The sequence below is a fragment of the Neopsephotus bourkii genome, unplaced genomic scaffold, assembly GCF_033783945.1.
Source record: "Neopsephotus bourkii isolate Nb327-2 ecotype Australia unplaced genomic scaffold, CSIRO-AGI_Nbou_v1 NB_1680, whole genome shotgun sequence".
Classification (NCBI taxonomy): Eukaryota; Metazoa; Chordata; class Aves; order Psittaciformes; family Psittacidae; genus Neopsephotus; species Neopsephotus bourkii.
The window spans coordinates 843671-864681 of record NW_026902154.1 but is presented as its reverse complement, the minus strand read 5'-3'; the positions used below and the strand labels follow the sequence as shown (position 1 = coordinate 864681).

General features: G+C 50.8%; 1 protein-coding gene across 4 annotated transcripts in view; it reads left to right on the top strand.

Annotated features, from left to right (window-relative positions):
* LOC133224437 (pleckstrin homology domain-containing family G member 4B-like) overlaps positions 1 to 21011 on the top strand; it is a 92984-nt gene that overhangs the window by 547 nt on the left and 71426 nt on the right. For 3 of the 4 annotated variants that reach the window (XM_061375920.1, XM_061375919.1, XM_061375918.1), the window contains exon 2: positions 16373 to 16570. The exons of the other annotated variant lie outside the window; for it this stretch is intronic. In XM_061375920.1, coding sequence (XP_061231904.1) covers positions 16373 to 16570 — 198 coding nt within the window. The remainder of the gene's footprint in view (positions 1 to 16372; positions 16571 to 21011) is intronic. 4 annotated transcript variants of the gene reach the window in all.

Genomic DNA, 21011 nt, shown 5'->3' with positions numbered 1-21011 from the left:
CGGAGGGCTCTTCACCAGGGGCAGGGGATGGAGCTGCTGTGGGGCAGCCTGCCTGAAGCCAGCTCACGGCTCATGCTGCGAGTGGGAAACAGCTCTTCTGGGACTTCCCGTTACTCGACTAGCACACTGCGCCCTCGGTCCAGCCCCTGACGGTGGTGGCTGCAGGGACACGGGGCACTGCGGGGTAGTACCTAAAGGGGTGCAGCCCTGGAGTGAAGAGCTGGGATGGGGCAGGTCGGCAAGGCCCTGTTTGTCGGGCTGCCTAGATGCTGGGCTCTCCTCCTGCCCTGGCCCTGGGGCTGTGGGCACTGCCTCTTTGCAGAGCCCAGGGAAGGGGAGAGCATCGGCTTTTCTTCTGCCCAGGGAGGCATTCAGGGGCTCATGGAAACCCCTGGACCCTGGCACGGATTCTGCCCTTTCCGAGTGGAATTCTGCATGTGGGGATCCTTGTCTGAGAAGGAGAGAGGCTGTTGAGCCCGGATGGGAGCAGAGAGCCCTGTTTCACCTGCAGGGGCTGCAGGGTCTGCAGGCATTGCCTGAAAGCAGAGGTGCCCAGCCTGGGTTTGGCAGAGGCTGGAGGGACCTGTGGTGAGATGCCACTGAGCAGCAGTGGCTGCTTCTGTCTGGCTTCTGATAGTCTGTTCCTGGGCTCAGGCTAGCATCCATGTGCCCAGCAGCCCTAAATGTCCTGGATGTGCCCTGCTGTGTCGTGACCTGCTTCTCCACAGCAGAGGGAACAAAGTACATGAGGAGGACAAACAGCCAGTGTGGCTGCTGTGCCTAGCAGTGACTTGCTCCTTTTTGAGAATCCAGCTTCTGAGCCTGATTCTGAGAAGGTTGGCTTTCACTGGAGGATGAGTTGCCCAACTTCTGGCTTTTGCAACCTGAGCTTAAATTCAGACCCATGGCTTTCCCCTTTGCCACCGTTCAGCTCCTCTGCAGAGGACCCTGTGGCTCTCTGTACCCTCACATGCCTATGTCAGAGTTGTGGTGTGCTCTCCTCTCCCATCCTGCTGTGAAGGCCTGGAGGCATCTTGCTTCTCCCACTCTTCCACTCCAGTAAGGAGAACCCTTTTCCTCACCTCATGCCTAGTGTGTCCCTGGCACGCTTTGGTCTATTCTGGCTCTGCTATGGAGCTGCAATCAAAGTAGCGCACTGTTTGGGTCTGTGCAGAGTGGGTGCAGTCCTAAGGGATGCATTCTGCCATCCCTTGCAGTCCTAAGGGATGCATTCTGCTGTAGGGACTGGAACACTGCTCTGGCAGAGACTGGATCCTGCAGTTTGAAGGTGACTTTCTGATTCCCAAACTCTGTAGTTTAGGCTCTCCTTCACCTTGTTTTAATGTGTGATGCAGAAGATGTCTGAAGCGGGGGCCTCTGTGTAAGCAGTGCTACAGCCAGTCCAGGTCCATGGTGGGTTGCGGGTGTGTGGGAACCATGCCTTGCTGCTGAGGAGGGATTGTGCCTCTTGGGTGCTGAGTTCAGGGAACTCAGAAAATCAAACTGCCAAAGGTACAGCAATGGGCACTGGCCACACTATGGAAACCTGTGGTCTGTGATGGGTATGCTCTCAACACTGCTAGACCAGTCTGCATTTCAGGAGGTGCATCTCTGAGCAGCTCAGCTGTGACTGTACCTCTAAGCTGTTCTGTTTGTCTTGGGGTTTTGGTGTCCTGGTGAATCCAATATACCCTGCAAGCATAAGATTTGGGCTCTAAGTGAATGTCGGTCAGTGTGTTGCCTGCATCAGACATCCCCATGGCCTCTGGCAGCCTGCAGGACTCTCGGAAGCTTGGGTCCTGATGGGGTCTGGCACTCTGAAACTGCTGGCGGCCATGTCCTGTGTGAGGCAGGTGATTCCTCTTCACAGGGCCAGTTGTGTTTCAGTGTAAGGAATGATGTGTGTGTGTAGGTTTTGCTGCAGCTGGAAGATGCTTAAAGCACCACCTGAACAGGGGTAGAGCAGTTGACATCACCTGCCTGGACTTGTGCAAAGTGTTTAACACTGTCCCACATGACATCCTTGTCTCTAAACTGGAGAGACATCAATTTGATGAATGGACCACTCGGTGGATAAAGAACTGGCTGGATGGCTGCACACAAAGAGTTGTGGTCAATGGCTCAATGTCCAGCTGGAGACCAGTTACAAGTGGTGTCCCTCAGGGCTGGTGTTGGGACAGATCTTGTTCAACATCTTTTGCCAGTAACATGGGCAGTGGGATTGAGTGTGCCCTCAGCAAGTTTGCCAATGACACCAAGCTGTGTGGTTCGGTTGATCCGCTGGAGGGAAGGAATGCCATCCAGAGGGACCTTGACACGCTTGTGAGGTGGGCTGATGCCAACCTCATGGAGTTTAACCATGCGAAGTGCAAGGTCCTACACCTGGGTCGGGGCAATCCCAGGCACAGCTACAGGTTGGGCAGAGAAGAGATTCAGAGCAGCCCTGAGGAGAAGGACTTGGGGGTGCTGGTCAATGAGAAAATGAACATGAGCCGGCTTCAGTGTGTGCTTGCAGCCCAGAAAGCAACCGTATCCTGGGCTGCATCAAAAGGAGCGTGACCAGCAGGTCGAAGGAGGTGATCCTGCCCCTGTGCTCTGCTCTCGTGAGACCTCACCTGGAGTATTGTGTACAGTTCTGGTGTCCTCAACATAAAAAGGACATGGAACTGTTGGAACAAGTCCAGAGGGGGCCATGAGAATGCTCAGGGGCAGGAGCACCTCCTGTATGGGGATAGGCTGAGAAAGTTGGGGCTGTTCAGCCTGGAGAAGAGAAGGCTGCGTGGAGACCTCATAGCAGCCTTCCAGTATCTGAAAGGGGCCTATAGGGATGCTGGGGAAGGACTCATCATTACGGACTGTAGTGAGGACAAGGAGCAATGGGTTAAAACTGAAACAGGGGAAGTTTAGATTGGCTGTAAGGAGGAAATTCTTTCCTGTGAGGGTGCTGAGGCACTGGAATGGGTGCCCAGGGAGGTTGTGAATGCTTCATCCCTGGCAGTGTTCAAGGCCAGGTTGGACGAGGCCTTGGGTGATATGGTTTAGAGCGAGGTGTCCCTGCCCACAGCAGAGGGGTTGGAACTTGATAATCTTAAGGTCCTTTCCAATCCTAACTATTCTATGATTCTGTGTTTAAGATACCTTAAGCCAAGTATCCCAATTCCACTAGAACTGACCTTTGCAGCTGTGAAAACCACTTGGTGTGAGCAAGGCAGGGGCTTGGCTGGGCTCTACCCTGCTCGTCTACCCATTGCTTTGCTGGCTGGGGATCTGCCCTGATGCCCTGGTGGATATTTCTCCTCACTGGGAGGGGGAGTGGGCTTCACCTGCTGCTGGATGGGGCACAGGAGATGGTCAGGACGTACAGCCAGACCGCCCCACCTGAGAAGCATTTTCGAGTACTCTCGAGTGTGTTGGCTGGAGGCAAAGAGTGTTGTGAGGGACAGCTTCCTGCCCATAAAGCTGCTCTGGCTGGGCAGTGAGCCTAGGGGTGCTTTTCTGCCCTTGCTAGAGTGACTGCTGCTGCTCTTTAATGGTAGCTGGGGCACCGTGGACCCAGCATGTGAATTTGGTGAGGCTCCCCGTAACTGTGCACTTTGGACTTGCCTGGGCTGCTGCTCTCACATGGTGGCATGCTCCAAGGCTCCAGTTATCACACAGATGTGTAGAGCACAGCCCATGGGTATCTTAAGATGTGGCAATGGTGGTGTCTTCCTGCAGGGAAGTTCAGGTGGCATCTCTGTGCTGGCGGGAGGGAGGTTTCAGCAGAGAACATAGTATTTCTTTTATCCTCTGGTTATGTCTTCTCCTAGGGTGGAAAGGAAATGAGTCTGGGAATCACAAAGATCAGTATGCATTGGGGATCTTCTATTTTTATTTTCTGTGCCAAAGCCATGAGCAAGATGTTGGAACACAGGCAAAAGCCAGAGATGTAATCCTGAGCACATGGAAGTGGTTTGAAAGCTTCTCTGGGGTAATAGGGATGACAAGTTGTGCATTTTACCCAGCTGCTTTGCAAAAACTCTAGGCAGGTGAACATGCTGTTCATTGCAGCAGTAAAATAATGGCTAAATGTAGGTGTCAGGCTAACTGCATCCATACGTCTCCTCCCAGTAGCCACCAAATGGGTTCTAGTATCAGGTGGGAATGCAAGACAAGGCATGTTTATAGTGAGATACTGCAGGTGTCCAAGGAGGACTATATGCTGAGTGAGTGCAACTCAGCATCCTGTACCAGAACCACCTCTGGCCATGTTGCTGGCCATCTTGCAGTCAGCCCTGAGGACATGCCTTGCCAGCAGAAGGTACCATAACACGAGAGCTTTGCAAGCATCCTGCTGCTGGTTGCTTCTGGAAAGAAAGACAGCACATCTGCTGCTAAATTCTAGAGCACATCACAGCCACTTGGCTCCTAGAGCCTAATGTTCTAGCTCCACCTCAAATGTGACCCTGTCTGTGACTGATCTGTGCAAAATCAAACCATCTTCTGGAAAAGAGAAGGCTTAGGGGGTCCTTATTGCTCTCTACAGCTACCTGAAAGGAGGATGGAGCCAGGAGGTGACTGGTCTCTGCTCCCAAGGAACAAGGGATAGGACAAGAAGAAATGGCCTCAATCTGTGCAGGAGAAGGCTTAGACTGGAGATTAGGAACAATTCCTTCCCCAGAGGGTGGTCAGGCATTGGAACAGGCTGCCCAGGGCCGTGGTGGAGTCACCATCCCTGGAAGTGTTCACACACCGTGTAGATGAGGCTCTCAGTGCCATGGGTCAGTGGTGGCCTTGGCAGTGCTGGGGAAGGATTGGCCCTGATGATCTTAAAGGTCTTTTCCAACCTGATTGATCCTATGATTCTACAGGGTGTGGGCACAGCCTCAAACTGAGCATTGGTCCTGAGTGTGGGTGGAAATGACAGACACAGGGCACTGCAGGCCCCTTTAGTACCAAAGTGCTAAAAACTTTCTTACAGCAGTCCAGGGGTGCTCTGTGTAAGCTATAAACTCAGCCCACCTGTGGACATTCAGTATCAGAGCACCTTTTGTTCCTGCTCCTGCTTTTCTAGCTCATGGAGGAACCCCCTGTTCCTGCCCTGCAGAGCTCAGTGTAGCCAACCTGTGAAAAAGTAAATAGTAGCATCAGGATCAGGTGTTTTGCTGGCTGAAGAGCATTAAAAAGCTGCTGCTGGAGTAAGCTGCCTGCTTCTGGTGGTCAGGTGCTTTGTGCTTTCTCCACCACCCAGAACACTTGAGCTGCAACTCAGAGAAGCGAATGGAGATGCCCCTGTTGACTCTGAGGGTTTGACCACGCTGATACCTCTCTGCCTCATTGCTGTTGGCTGGCCTAGTTATTCACCAGAAAAAAGAAGCCTTTCTTGTGGTGAGTGCTTCTGGCTGGCTTCATACAGATCCATTATTTTCATCACTGGACACCAGGCTGCAGCTTCCAAGATCAAAGCAGCACAGAATGGAGGTGTTCCTGTCTGCTCAGATTTACCATCCTGCCATCAGGCTGGGATACTTAGGGTGAACCTTTGCTACAGAAACCAGCCATTGATTTGGACAGAGCAAGGGGGTTGTAACTAGACGAGCTTTAACCCAAACCAGTCTATGAAGTGCAGCAGGCACCAGATGAAGACTTCCATGTGCTCCTCCTGGACACTGGTGCATGTGGCAGAGCAGAACCTCCATGGGGCTTCTAGTCACCCCCAGTGGGGCACAGTGGTGGTTTGTGTGGTGCAGAGAAGCAAGGCTGCAGGAGTTGGTGATCTGAGCTAGGTGTCCACCTTGAGCTTTGCAGCCTGCATTAGGTGTGGCAGTGTTGGCAGGAGTGGGGAGGCTTCCTGAGCAGGTTCCTTCAGGATGATACTTTCCCTGAGGCTGCCTGTTCAATCTTGGAGCCTCTCAATAAAAACCTGGCTCTGCTGAGCCTCCAATGTGGTTAAAGGATGTGGATTATTCGCCATCTGTTGTCATCTTTCTGAATACATTTACCTTTTGAACAAGGTCCTTGTCGTATGCTCAGGAGGCTGGTATGCAGGCCCGTTAATGGATCAAGGGGAAAATGCCTGTGGATGTATTCTCCTTTGTGTTTGGGCTTATAACCACCCACGTTTTGGCATACATCCCTTCTGTGCACAAAGATCTTTTAGAAATCGCTAGCTAAATCTCTACCCTCCTTTGATATGTATGGAAATAATGGGACATGTGAGACTGTTTTCTGTTTGGAAAAAAAGCAGGCTAAAGAGGGAGTAGCTTTAAAAGCTTGTGTTTACTCCTTTCTAACTCAGAACTTTACTAAAAGCAGTGCAGTGAATTTATGGCTGATTTACTTGGCTTTCCTGGAGACATGCTTTTAGGGCTGTATCCAAATACAGGGGAAATGTGTTCATCTGACTCTGTAATGTTCTTGGCTGCTCGGGAGTAGGAGAACTTAACCACACGTGTGGCTGTTCCCGAGTGAGTGCTTGGAGAGTCTTGGAGTGAATCTGTGTCCCTTTCACCAGGAGCATTTCTCCCTGTGGGGCAAAGACTGATGCTTTTTGTGGTGGCCCAGGACTGAACTGGCATAGCTGTGACCATCTCTGGGCTGCTTGCTCTGTCCTTGTGGCTGACCCATCCTCACAGCCTCAGTTTCTGTTCCCCAGTGGTATAGCAGAACTTGTATTTCATGAACAAGTGGTAATACAACCTGTTTAAAGCCAAAAGGAAATATGGCTCATCTGTTACCAGATACTGGGACTGTGGAGTACTACCTAGCTCCCACATCGAGCCTGGGAGCTCTGTAACTCAAACATGACCTTTTCTTAGTGGTGTCCACCCGCAGTTATGGATGTTGCAAGACATGGACAATCTACCAGGCCCTGTGGGAGTCTGTCCAGCAGCGCATACACCTTGCTAGAGGAAGGGGTGAAATCTAAACATGAGCTCAGAATGTGTGCAATGCTGGCATGTAGGTAATAATGTAAATGTGTGCAACGGTGGCATGTAGGTAATAATGTAAATGTGTGGCAATGTGTGGCATGTAGGTAATAATGTAAATGCTGACCCTGTGAAGATCATTTCTGGCACTTGTCAGTTGCCCTGCTGAAAGATTATAATTTTATCTCTGAGCACAGAAGGCTTCCCATCTGTTGTGAGATACCCCCAGATGGGTGTCTGAACACAGGGGGTTGTCTATGGCCTAATGCCTCTGACTAAAAGGTGTTAAAATGAGCTGACCTGTTTGGCTAAGAACTTACGCAGGATATTTTGCAGCTAGCTGGTATAAGCAAACTTTCCTCTGCCTGGAGCACCATTAGGCGCAAAGAGGAAAGGGTACAAAGTGCTACTGTGCAGGTTGGTTTGCCAGTGCCTGATGTTGAGGCTGGAGCAACTACTGTAACTAATAATAAGGTGAATAAGCTTAAGCAGTTTCTTCTGTTGCATAGCAGAGAGAAAGGTTTTTTAGTGCAGTTGCAAGAAGAGCCCTGTAAAGAAAGGGAGCCTGCTGTAATGTCCCAGGACTCTTCATCAGGGTCTGTAGTGATGGCACAAGGGGTAATGAGTTCAAACTTAAACAGGGGAGGAGATTTAGGTTGGATACAAGGAAGAAGTTCTTCCCTGTAAGGGTGGTGAGGTGCTGGCACAGGTTGCCAAGGGAAGCTGTGGCTGCCCCATCTCTGGCAGTGTTCAAGGCCAGGTTGGACAGGGCTTGGAGGAGGGTGTTGGATTTAGATGATCTTTCCAACCCGAACCATTCTGTGATTCTATGACTTGTGTAGAGGTGACCTGGGAAAATTTAATGCTCTGTCTATGATATCTGGACTTAGCAAGCCTTGTCCAAGCCTCTTGTAGGAACATGACACTTGGAACAAGGAGCTCCTTGGCTGGACCATGGCATATGGTGCCATGTCCAGGCTCTTGGTGACCAAGCCAGGGCAGCCCTTGAAGTCTTGTGGTGAGAGTGAAGAGCCCTGGAAGATCTGGAGGAGGTGGAAGGCCATGTGTGCCTGATGCTGGGCTGTGAAACCACAGCCACCATGTGCTCATGCTCTTCTAGTGTGACTGGTACTGGAAGGGGTATTCTAGAAGCACCCAAAGCTTTGCATCACACAGAGTACAACTTCATTAATTAATTGCATGGTCAGATCTATGCCAATGATACTTTAATACCCCCTGTGTTTAGACAGTTATTTCAGATTAAGGACTTAATCCCTTGCTTAACCTAAACCAAAATAAGCTGGTTTCCAGCTGTAGGGTGTTGTTTTACACACAGCTCTTTGCATCTACTTGCAGGCCCTCATTTCAGCTGGAAGATGTCTGTTTAAGGACAGGGCTCTGGTCTGTTCTCTCAGCTGCCCTTTAAATACCTGTATCATCTCCTGGATCTGTTGCTAATAGGAAGTCACAAGTCTTTGGCAGCAGGGCTTGTTTGTTGCTCAGGTAAGACCTACCTCCTGTCCAGTTCATTGAGAGCTCAGGTGTAAGCAGGTCACGTCCCTGTGAGGAGGGGCTTATCTCCATCTCCATGTTCTGCTCCTCTCTGTCTGTATAATGACTCTCTTGGATTGTGGGTCAGTGTTAAATCTGTTCAGCAGTTGTCAGCAACTTTTCTGGGGTGTTGGGTGTTGCACAGACAAAGTTGCAGGCCCTGCTCTAGAGAAGCTGGAGTAGGAAAACCTAAAGGAAAGGGTAGAGAGCAGTAACATGAATAGAGATCTCTGGTGGGAAGAGGTGCCAGACTGCTGTGTCTGAAGGCATGTGATACCAGGTTTTTGGGAGTAGTGTTTGGTCATAATTGCGCCCCAGGCAGATCTGGAGATGGTCAACAGCAGAGAGCAAGCTGCTTCCAGCTTCCCTTGGGAAGGGCTGGGGCAAGCTCTCCAGGCACAGGCTTTCCTTCCTGAAGGACTGAAGCAGGATATGACTTTGACAAGGATGAATACTGGTGTTTGGGTACGTTAAGAGCAGCTTTGCTTCTTCTGTAGCTATATCAGACCCATATAAACATCCTGCAGGCTGTGGGGCAGGGGCAGGCGACTGGTGCTGGTTGCGTTGCCACATGCTAATCTCTGTGGGTCACTGAAGTGTGGTACAGAGCCAGTTATGTTCCTGTTCCTGTTACCTCTGCCATCTACTGTTCACTCCCTCTTGCTCCAGTATAAGGACTGGGGTAGCTGTGCACTAGCTCCAAAGCTCGAGGCTCACAGGCAGTCATGCTTTGCTTTCAGAGCAATTTGGGATCCCTCAAAATCCCCTGTGAGTGAAACCAAACCAGCTCTGGGCCGGCAGGGGGATTGTCCAGCTTTAGGCTTGCCTTTTCCTGGCTGAGCATGCCCTGCCCTACAGCATGCGCAGAACGTGGGGCCTCAGAGCTAGAAAGCAAATACATCATTTTTCCCCTTTGTTTAATTAAATGAGAGATCATGAGTTAATTGCTTCCAAGCGCGTATTTTCCTGCAGTGCCTGGAATGATAATCCTGTGCACTGCCCAGTAGGAGCTGCTTTGGCTGCTGCAGCCCACAGAAGGGATGGGGGACCACAGGGAGGCATCTGGAAACGATTCCCCAGCTCGGTCTGTGGAGCACTCCCTGCAAGGCCATAGGAGCTGGTTTATCCTCATGCTCTGGAGCCGTCCTGCTCTCATGGGGATTGTGCAAGGGATCCCATGGAGGCATGCAGAAGGCACCTTGAGCAAAGCTAGTCTGGGTGAGCCTGCAGACGCTTTCCTCCCCAGTGGAACAGGGTGTTGTGCTTTTCTCCCTGAAAAGCAAAAAACAATCGCCCAAAGAGCAGGTAGAGCTGTTCCTGGTTATCTCACAGGAAGGTGGTGTAATTAAAGCAGTGGGAATGCTGACCTCTGTAGCTGCACCACTTAACAGTGCGTTGTTGTAGCTCAGACACCCAGAGGCAGGCAGGGTGCCGAAGGGAGGCACCCCCCTCTCCGCCTCCCTGGAGCAAGCTGCAGAGGGGGGAGCTGGCACTTGCTCTGGGAAGATTTTTCTCTCTTGAACTCATTGCCGCTGTGATTAGGGAGGCTCAGGAAACGGGCCCGGGCCGGTTCTCCTCCCTGCAGAAACTGAGTGGGAAATCTCATGTTTTGTCAGAAAAACAAACCTTGTTTTTAGCCAAAAACCTTTTTGAACAGTGAAATGTCTCGTTTTTAAAGGAAAAGTGGTCTGGTTTTCAGGTTTGTGTCAGAAGTGGAAAGGCTTCATGGAAAGCCCAGAGATCTGTTTTTACTGGAAATGAGGTTTCTCATGTCAGCTGAGAGCTGAGCAGCCCCAGCCAAGTGGCACGGCATGGCAGCCTTTGTTGGCAGAACGACCAGCTCTCCTGGCCCTGCTCATTCTGCCCCATCGCAGAGCTGGCTGGGGGCCACGAGCAGCCACTGCCTCCTCCCAGCCTTACTGCTGCTTCTACTTCCGAGTTCTGGGGTGTGGAAGGGTTGGGTTTTCTCTTCCCCTCCCCTCTGAGGGCTCTCCTTTCCTCTCCCCTATTTTGCATTCACAGTGTGTGTTGGTACCTGGGCAAGAGGAAGAAGGTGGGTGCGTGCAGGATGTGGCCAAGCTGCGGGCCACTGGCACAAGGAGGGTGAAGCAGTGGGAGCTCCTGTCCAGGCTGTATGTCCAGGTGACTCAGAGCTGTATGTACCACGGGCACTGCTTGCTCTGCTCCACTGCCCAGCTATGCACCTCACCCTGCCAAGCCACAGCAAGTGCTGGGTTTAACTGGGGCATGTTGGGATATGTAGTTTCATTCTTTGGCTGCTCATTGGAGTTCTGGGTTTCTCAGGGGAGAGCTGCAGATCCTTAGGCTAAATTTCTGCTGCAAGGTGAATCCTCAGGCTGTTATAAGGGCCCGTCCAGCCTGCAAGAAGGGAGCCGTAAGTCATGGGTTAGTCAAACAGTTTGTTTGATCTCACCGTACTGATGCTTTATAGGAGTTCCCAGACAGCATCTGGGCTGTCAGCACGGAAGATCTGCACTTGTTCATGTTCTTGACCAAGACTCAGAGTTTGAGAAACAGAATTCTTCAGCAAGATGCTAACTTCTTAGCAAGGTGTTTGGTGAGTTGTAGGCAAAATGCTGCCAAGGTCTGTGGGCCCAGAGGGTCTAGTAGTGTTGCAGCCCTTCCCTACACCAGCCTGCATTGTCCAGAGCCATTTGGGTTGGTGTCCTGGGCCCTCGCTGGGAGGGTGCAGGAATTCCGACACCATTCAAGGTGTGTGGCCCTGGGGATCTTCTCTCTGCTCACCAGGCAGGCTGAATTCTTGTTCTCCAAACCCATAAGAGGCTCCCCACAGTTCAAACTTAATTGGCAAGCAGCAGGTCTCAAAGAGGAAGAAACTGAGTCCTGAGTCAGAAAGAAATGCAGTACAGCAGGAGTTCCCAGTGGCTGGAGCTGCTATGTAGCTTTCTGTGCACAAAAAGAGAGGCAGAAACTGCACCTAGAAAGGCCCAAGAAGCTACTGGTTGCTGTAAGTACCTATTGTCAGGATCCTTTCCCATCCCACAGTGGCTGCTTGCACCAGGAGGGAGAAATTTGTCCTCTGAGCAGGATTCTAGCAGATCCCAAGTTCTTCTTCCTTCTCCTCAGTTCTGGCTTGGGGTCTTCTGCACAGGCACTTGTAACCTCACCTCTCCCTGACTCCTGGGTCTTGCTGTAGTTTGTGAAGGGGAGATTGGATCTTAGGGCTGAGCAGCATAACTTTGCCAAAGGTCTTTATCTCTCTATTCACTTCGCTGGCCCTGTGGCTCCTGTTGTATGCAGGGCAGGGAGGGCAGCCCACCCTACCCCACTCATTTCTGCCACTCTTCAGACCCAGGCCCTGCTGGGCTCTCTCTAGCTCTCCAGGCAGGATCATGCTGACTGGTTTCCATCACTGCTCTGCCCACTGAGCCCACCCCTGTCCCCACGTGCCACTTTCCTCTACCCACTCCGTGCTCCAGAGCTGGCTCCAGGCTGAGCAGCAGTGAAAGCTGTCATGGCCGGACATGACCTTAACCTGGGCTTTATTTAGGGCCTTGATTTATAGAGGAGTTATTTTAAAAGCGTGTTTCTCTTTTGGGAGGTGTGGTGAGCATGTGGTGAGCGGTGGCAGTGAGCTGGAGTTCATAGGTCCCCCTGTGCTGCTGACAAAGAAGCGTTTGAGTCCCAGGGTGCCTTCTGCTTGGGCAGATGCTCTCTGGCTTGCTTGGAAAGTACTCCTGTTACTGCTTGGGCTGAGTGCCTGACAAGGAAACAGAGGTCCAGGACCTCTCCTGGGAGAGGGGAATGTGGCAATCCTGTTGGAGGCAAGGAAGCCTGGAATTTGCAGTCCCTACAGGAGGGTGCTTTCTCCAAGGAGGATCCTGTGCTGGTCTCTGTCAGCTCTTGGGCATCACTGTGGCTGTAAGGGTAAGAGTGCCAAGGCAGGAGTACCTTCTCCTTGGATCCTTGCTGGTTTTAAGCTTCTCCTCCTCCTCCTCCTCTCCAGGTACTCACCTCACCCTGGGCCGCAGAGGCTTTTCCTCATGCCTGTTGGGGGTTGAATCATCTGCTTGAAGTAAGGTTTGTAAGTAGGATTGTCTGTAGACTCCAGGTGTTTCAGTCTCTGGAATCATGGAATACAGCCTGGTTTGGGTTGGAAGGGAGTTTAAAGCTCATTCACTTCCACCCCCCTGCCACGGACAGGGACACCTTCCACTAGACCAGGTTGCTCCAAGCCCCGTCGAACCTGGCCTTGAACACTGCCAGGGATGGGGCAGCCACAGCTTCTCTGGGCACCCTGTGCCAGGGCCTCATCACCCTCACAGGGAAGAGCTTCTGCCTAAGAGCTCAGCTCAGTGTCCCCTCTGTCAGGTTAAAGCCATTCCCCCTTGTCCTGTGCCTACAGGCCCTTGTCCCAAGCCCCTCTCCAGGTTTCCTGTAGCTCCTTGAGGCACTGGAGCTGCTCTAAGGTCTCTCCCTCAAGGAGCCAGCTCTCTCAGCCTGGCTCCAGAGCAGAGCTGCCCCAGCCCTCACAGCATCTCTGTGGCCTGTGCTGTCTTAAGCTCGTTCATGTGAGTTCCTTGAGCCTCCAAATCATGTGTGTGGTAGCAGGCAATGCACCCAGATGAGATGTGTGGGCCTGGCCATCTGCACTCCAGCATTGAGCAGCAGGACCCTGGGGCCTCTTGCAGCCCTTGTGGCCCTTTCCTCAGGCCACTCTGCAGTCTGAGAAGTTAATGAGTACAAACATGCAGCCCCATCCCTGGGACTGAGTTGGTTTCATGAGTCCATGATGGGGGGTGGATCTGCGCCTGGTGTTGCCTCCTTGTTCATTTGCAGCACATGGAGGCTGCATTCTATAGTTGCCCAAGAATGCTGGTGGTACAGTCACATCAGTGTGACGGGACTGGGAATTAGTGCCCTGTTTGGGGCTTTTTTTTTTTTTAATTAGCAGAGAGTGGTGGAAAAAAAATAATCTCTGCTTTCTACCAAATGGTAGGGGTTAAAACATTCTCTCTGTCCCATTAAAGCCTGCACAGCTATTATGGCTTCGTGGTATGATCTCAGCATAGAGAGATAAAGCCTCTTCAGCAGAGTGCACTGTTAGCGCTGAACTCAGCAATGGCTGCGGGCTATGGTTATCCTGCATTTTACTAAAAGAAGGACAATCTAGGACTTGGTTTATTTTAACCATATAAAGGCTTTTTGATTTGGTGCCAGTGTTAATAATTGTCTTGTAAAGGCTTTGCTAAGGCAGCAGGAATGGTGTGAGAGGCTTCGAGCGATGCACTGACTCGTGTTTAAATATTTTTACTTCTTCATTTTATTTGCAATAATAAACTTTTTTTTTTGGGGGGGGGAGAGGAGTGGGAGAGGGGTGTAATATCTGAAAGCATTTTGCTCAAGCAGGGTGCAGGGGCGACGATGGCACAGGACCAACTCCAGCTTGTTTTGACTGATACCTGTGGAATGTGGAGGGCTGGAGGGGGGTTGTTGTCAGATGCTACCAGCAGTAACACTGCTGTGGTCATGCTGGGCTCACTGTGGTGGCTGGTGCTGGGTGGAAACCCCCCCGGGGGAAGGCCAGTTTTGCTTTCAAGGCCGCAAGCATTTGCTGGGACAGGTTGGTTCAGGAGAGGTCACTGGAGCTGCATTTGCCTTTAGCTGGCTGTGCATGTCTTCTCTGTCATTCCATAAGGAACTGTGTGTAATGTTCAGTGTGTGGTGTCACGATTTAGCAATATTAGTTAATGTCTAATTGGGAGAGACTTTGTGTTAGGCTGGGTACCCCTTTCCCTAGCCTACAGCTCCCTCCATGCCTTTTTAGCAGGTGTAGGATACCATGTAAAAGGAACATTTCTTATTTGGATTGTCTTCCTGGGTCTGTACAACTTATCCTACGGTTCTGTCCTCTGCTTTCTCTTGCAGAACTGTGCTGAGTTATCCCCTTGTACCCTGTGTAGAGAGGTCTTGACCAGAGCTGTGCAGGAGCTGCAGGCTGCTGCACAGAGCAGGCTGACGGTCAGCTCTTGGCAGTTTTCTCTTGATCTCCATGATACCTAATGGCGGATTTTCTTTGAAGACCTCTTCCTGTAGAGAAGGAACTTCCCAGCTTTTCATTTCAAGTAATGGAATAAAAGTTGAGGGTTTACACAGTTTTCTGGAAAGCTTGTTTAAAACAGCCTTCTCCTTCCATTTGGGATTTGGGTTAAATGCTCAACCCTAGCATTCAGTGCTTGGAAGTGTGCACACAGGGCATTGCCTGAGTGTCCTCACCTCTCCTGTGCAATTACAGAATCCCAGAATCTCCTGGTTTGGGTTGGAAGGGACCTCAAAGCTTAACCAGTTCCAACCCCTGCCACAGGCAGGGACCCCTTCCCCTAGACCAGGTTGCTCCAAGCCCCTGTGTCCAACCTGGCCTTGAGCACTGCCAGGGATGGGGCAGCCACAGCTTCTCTGGGCACCCTGTGCCAGGGCCTCAGCACCCTCACAGGCTCTCCTGCAAGAAGGCTTTACAACAGTGCAGGGAGTTCATATTGTGCCAGAAGCACCCAAGCCTCTACGGAGGAATTTAGAGTTCATTATGCTGCGAGAGGTGGGAAGGCTTGTGTGAAGGGCATCTGGCTGCAGGTCGGTCCAGGCTTGCTGTGAGACTGCTGTGTCTTCTCAGACCAATGGGGGTATCTGGAGTGATGATCATGTGCTCCCTTGGAGCGCAAGAAGCAAAATGGTTTGCTTCCTCCCTATCCCCTCATCCTTCTGTTCCCCAGTGGCTGTGTAAGCTGTTCTGGCGCTGCTTTGTTTAACTTTCTACCCTGATCTTGCTGTGTGACTGAGGTGTGTTTTCAGGCATGTCCATCCAGCTGTTCCTCTTCTGCAGGAGGCTGTGGAGCTTCTGGGCCAGCGGCTGAAATTCTTTCCTTGTCTCTAGTAAAGGGAGGTGGATTTGGATCAGATGAGGATCTGGCCAGACACCTGAGTAAACTTTCATTTGGTTTTGTAGCAAAACTCACTCCCACTGGCTCTTAAGTTAACCAGAGAGGTCCCCTCTAAAACAGAGAGGAAAGGCGGGATCTTGAGCCTCTCTCCAGATGTGTACAGATTTATTTTGCTTACTATTACTTCTTGGCAAGCTGTCTTGATCTACACTCATGCAATAGATCACAGTTTGGCCTCTAGCACTGTAACTGCTCCTGACACTGTGGGCAAGCTCTGGCTGGTAGGTTCTTCTGAATGAAGCCGTCTCCTCTGGTTCTCGGGCAGGAAGCGGGCACCTTACGTATGGATGCGCATGCTCAGGCACCAAAGGCAGCCGTGTTCACACGCTCCTCTTGTGAGGTATCTGTCCCTGCAGAAAACTCCTGGCTCCAAAAGTGGGCCTTTCATGAGAGGCAAACAGCTTCTAATAACAAGGAATTGCATTGCAGAGTGCCTTCCCCCAGTACCAAACAGCTTATCCTGTGCAGGGCTCCAGAGCACAGCCGGCTGAGGAACTTCAGCCCAACTCCCCTTAGCCCACTGAGGAGCGTAGCACTGGGCTTTAATGTGCCCAAGCCCCACGTATGGGAACTGCGGTGCTGCAGGTCCGTCCATCCACCCCGTGATGCCGTGTCTCGCTTGCACGCACTCACGTGCTGCAGGAATGGTTTAGCAGCCGCCCCACCCAGCACAGGCAGGAGAAGGACTTGCTGCGTAAGCAAAAGCTGGGAAACCTCGCTGCTGTGCACAGCGAGCGAGCGCTGCGCTCGCCTTGCAGGAGAGCTGTGCTGTGGTTACCTGGGGTCGCCGGATGCCAGAAGGAGCGAGCAAGGACAGTGGTTTGCTCCTGCTGATCTTCTCTCCTCCTGCCCTTGGAGGTGGCTGCGCTGCTGGGTGTAGGTCTCGCCAGGGCACCCATGCTGTGGTACTGCTAACATTTTCTCTCATGGCAGGACTCGGAGTCGCTGGACGGCTGCATTCAGAGTACGTTATCGGCACTCTACCCTCCCTTTGAGGCTACCGCAGCCACTGTTCTGTGCCAAGTTTTTGATGTGGTGGAGAAGACGTACCGTGGGGATGGACTACGCTACCTCATAGACTTCCTGATTCCAGCCAAGCACATCCTGCAGTGCATTCAGCAGGATGCCTGTGTGAGTACATCATGCTCTCTGAGGCCTGCAAAGGTTTTCTTGGAGAGCGAGTTTTCTGCTCTTGTATGTAAAGCGGCTGGCAAACAGCACTCGCGTGTGTACAGCAGCCCAGGTGGGAGGGCAGGCAGGCAATTAGGAAACAGTTGAGAAACTGCAGTTGAAACTGCGCAGAGATCAGATGTGGAGTGGTGCCCTTGCCTTCGGTAACCGGGAACTCCAAACAGAAGGCTTCAGGGATTCAGAAAAAGAGGTTTAGCGCAGCATTTGCTGGATATGGCTGACTCAGGTGGCTTCTAGCCCCAGACATTGCCTGGCCCTGTGGATGAAGCTGTTGGGCTCCTGCAGCTGGCAGGAGGATGTGTGGGGCAAAATGCTGCCAGTCAGTGTTTTTCCCAGAACTCCATCTCTGCTTTGATGGTTGCTGGAACGGTCGCAATGCTCCGTAGCCCCAAGGAGTCGCGTTACATTTACTGCCAGAACGAGTCCAAGATTAACGTGCGTTACTGTTGGGAGTCTGAAATGTTAGAAACGATGAGTCAAATGCCTCAATCATAAACTTGGCTCAAAGTCTGCATGAAAAAAAACCCAACAACCAAAAACTCAGATTTGTTCTAGCCTTTTTGTCTCTGAACCTCAGCAGTGTGTGCGGCCAGGCTTTTGATAGAAATCTTCATTGTGGAAGGCAAGAGACTTCCGAGAGGAGGAAAAATATAAAATAGAAACTGAAAAAGTCAATTACTCATTGACTCAAGGGGAAACGCTGGGGGAGGAAACACTCATCGCACAGGATAGCTCCATTTAACAAGCACTGGGAGCTGGTCACCCCACAGGTGCTGTGGTGCAGTGTTTGTCCTGCTCTTGTCACCCTCTGACCCGCAGGATGGGTGTCAGTGCTGGGGCTGTCCCCTGGGCATTGGGCCCACCACAGGCCATGGCTGCCCTTGGGGACAGGGGTGTGGTGGTAGGGCGGGCCTTGTGCTGCCTGGCAGCCAATGGAAGCACAGCAGAGCCTGCAGCAGCCAATGGGAGCATGGAGCTGCCTTGATGTATATGGTGGCTTCTGGAGTAGGAGGTATTGAGGCAGTGGGCCTGAGGTGGGAGAGGTGTGAGGGTGGTGAGCTCTGGGGTCCCTGAGGTGGGAGAGGTGTGAGGGTGGTGAGCTCTGGGGTCCCTGAGGTGGGAGAGGTGTGAGGATGGTGAGCTCTGGGGTCCCTGAGGTGGGAGAGGTGTGAGGGTGGTGAGCTCTGGGGTCCCTGAGGTGGGAGAGGTGTGAGGGTGGTGAGCTCTGGGGTCCCTGAGGTGGGAGAGGTGTGAGGGTGGTGAGCTCTGGGGTCCCTGAGGTGGGAGAGGTGTGAGGGGTGTGAGGGTGGTGAGCTCTGGTGTCCCTGAGGTGGCAGGGTGTGAGGGCTCCCTGGAGGAATTCATTGTGCTGGTGGCCGCCCCTCATGCTCTGGACGGGAACATGGGCCCAGGGGATATAGAAGCAAGGGGTCTGGTGGTGGTTAAGGTGATGGTCTTTTGAGGAGGGAAACCAATATGGTGGGGATGTCCTACACATGCAGCACTGCTTGAGGAGGTGGGACAGGGGCTGTGCTTGCAGCCACCCTCCTGTCTCAGGCCCAGGAGTGGGGGAAACCTCAGGACCTGCCCAGTAGCCACAAGATTTGGGGCTGGTGGCGGTGTTGGGGAAGCCACCTCCAGTAAGGGCTCAGCATTAAGTATGGGGGGTTTTGCTGAGTTGTGAAATTACCTGGAGAGTGAGCAACAGGAGGCAGAGTGCAGGCACAGGCCTCTCAAAGAGCATAGCTGGGTGCCTTGAGCCTTCTGTCCTTCCTTGTGACCCTTTCTGGCCTTAACTCATGATTTTGTACTTTCAGAATGGCAATACAGGGAGAGCAAAGGAAGCTCTAGGAGCCTTGTACTGTCTTTAGTGGTGGGCCTAGGCAATTCCATATTTTATTTAGACGTCTGCTTGTTTGAATTTCTATTGCTAAAAGTTCTTTCTTTCATTTGCTGTGGACCCTTTGTCTTCCCCAAGCCTCCACTATGTGCACCTTCTTTTGTCTTTACTGTCTTAAATCAAAGGACTATTTCTTGTTAGTTGTTCTTTAAGAGTTCTGTCTGCTTTTTAGAGTCTAAACAAGAAGAGTGTTTCATCCTTAGTTTGTAGTTCAGCTGGTACATGTGAGATTTTCCTAAACACACTAAAGGGAAAAAGTAGCTCCTGTCTGAATGACTGCTGTAGGAAATCTTGAGAGCACTAGATCTTTTGTCAGCCTCTGCTTCATGAAGGATTAGACAAGTTCACAGGCTTCAGCTGGGCATATTAAAATCAATAGCCTGTATGTCATCCCCAGAGCTGGAGAGGGGTGTGCCAAGGACTCTATCTCTGCTTAGCACAGAATAAGAAACCAGGTTTTGCCCTGGATTTCAGATGACATTCTGAACTAAGTGGTCTGTTGGTCTGTTCTAGTCTACCTAGCCCTGTAGCTCAAGGAGCTGCCATATTTGTGCCATCTTTGTCACTATTGCCCGGCTCTTTCCTCAGAGGCAGCTTTATTCCTGGCTGCAGCCACTGGGTGTAGACTGTGTTCCTGGCACTCCTCTTAGGAGCCTGGTTTGGCTCAGGAGTGACAGGACACGAGAAGAGCAAATACTTGAGCCTCAAAGTGAAATGTTAAAACAACTGAAATAAGCCTTTTCACATAATCTTCCCTTTGAAGGTGCTTTATGGAGCAGGAGCAGCATGAGGGTGCTTCACTTCCAATATTCTAAAGCGCTCAAATGTTTAGGCTGTTGAAGGACTTGAGCTCTTGTTTGGATGTTACTCTGGCTCTTGCTGTAGTTTAGACTGTGGCTTTGTGGCATTTTCCAGGAACTCAGTGCATTTTGCAGTTTGAGTTTTGTGATCTTATTACTGAGATTTCTTCTGGTTGTCAGTCAGTAGGCAGTCAGGTCATCTAGGTGGTGAGGTGGGGTTTTGGATTTCTTGATGTATGAATGGCCACCAAATAGGTTACTCTGCATTCAGGTTTTAACAGAAACTCCATGTCAGGTGGGTGCAGATGAAATTAAGCTTTATGTTCATGCTACTCCTGGTTGTGTATCTCGCTTTTCAGTCATATAAGCTATTTATAATAATTTAACTTGGTGCTGCAAGAGGCAGTCTTGGTTTGCTGAATTTAAGTGTGCTGTGTAAGAAAGGAACTAGCTGGTAGGGGCATCTGTGTCTTAGAGATCAGAAAGCTAAGAGTGTAAGACTGCATAGCTTAGCTCCCCATGCCTTTGAGGGAAGCATAAGCACTTGTGAGTTATGTTATAGTGCTTTTAAGCTCTTAAATTAGTAGAAAAAGAAAAGAAAGTGAGGTGGGTCTGCTCTGAGTTCAAGGTTAGAATATAAAAGAAGTATTAATATCATCCTTCAAACGAATGAAAACTGAAGTAAGACCCAGTTTAGTAGTGGTACAATATGAAGGCACAACAGTAAGGCAGTTGCACTGAGTGAATAGAAATAAAACTGCCATGACAGAAATGGATATGGATTTGACTGTATCAGAGAAAAGGGAGTGGCTGGAATCCTGGAACATGGAGGGAGTTACCATGTAATGCTGAATGTCTGGTAACAGGGACTTTTATTGAATCTGTTAAATCAGGACTAGTAACAAAATACATAGAACAAACTAAGCAGGTAGCATGCACTGAGCGAGGACTGAATTAACTGACCCATTAAAAACTGGATAATGTTTTTCATGTGCGAGGTAATGCAAGACTGGCCTTTTGCATAAATCAGCTCTCTCCAGAGAGAAAAGTTTCATTGTCTCATCTCTTCCATAAAGGATTTATTACAGAGTCGTATGGAAAATGAATTATTGTGCCAAAGGGATGGAGGTTTATGCAAGTATTGCAAGATGGGTAACAAATGGATGAAAGGGAGGGTGTCTGTGCTGTACTGCAGACTGAGTTGGAGGCAGGAGTCATGAGACACACATTACTCCTCACCCATAAACTTGGCATAAAAAGTAAGAGTGCGCATACAACAAGTATTTGGGATTAAACCTGTTTGGGAGACACGAGGAATGACCTAGAGGAGGAGGGAGATAACTGTATTACACAAGAGGAGCCCTAAAACTACTTTAGTTTTTATAACGGTAGACTTGGAGGGCCAGCCTGTGCCTGTCTCCACAAAGCAACAGGCAGGATTTCTGATAGGAACTGGCATTCATCAATTTGGAAAGAACAGTGAGCAGATGATGAGGTTACTGTAGAGGCATGACTGGAGGACATGTGGGATATCGGCTTTAAGAGGTGCTTCTAGCACAGCTGGGAAGTGTTGGTGCTGTTATACATGGTGCTTGGCAATATTTTGCATGATGGAAAAGTGGAACAAAGGAAAAGGTATCACTAGGGAGGCACTTTAGGCAGGCTGAAGAGATGATCAAGG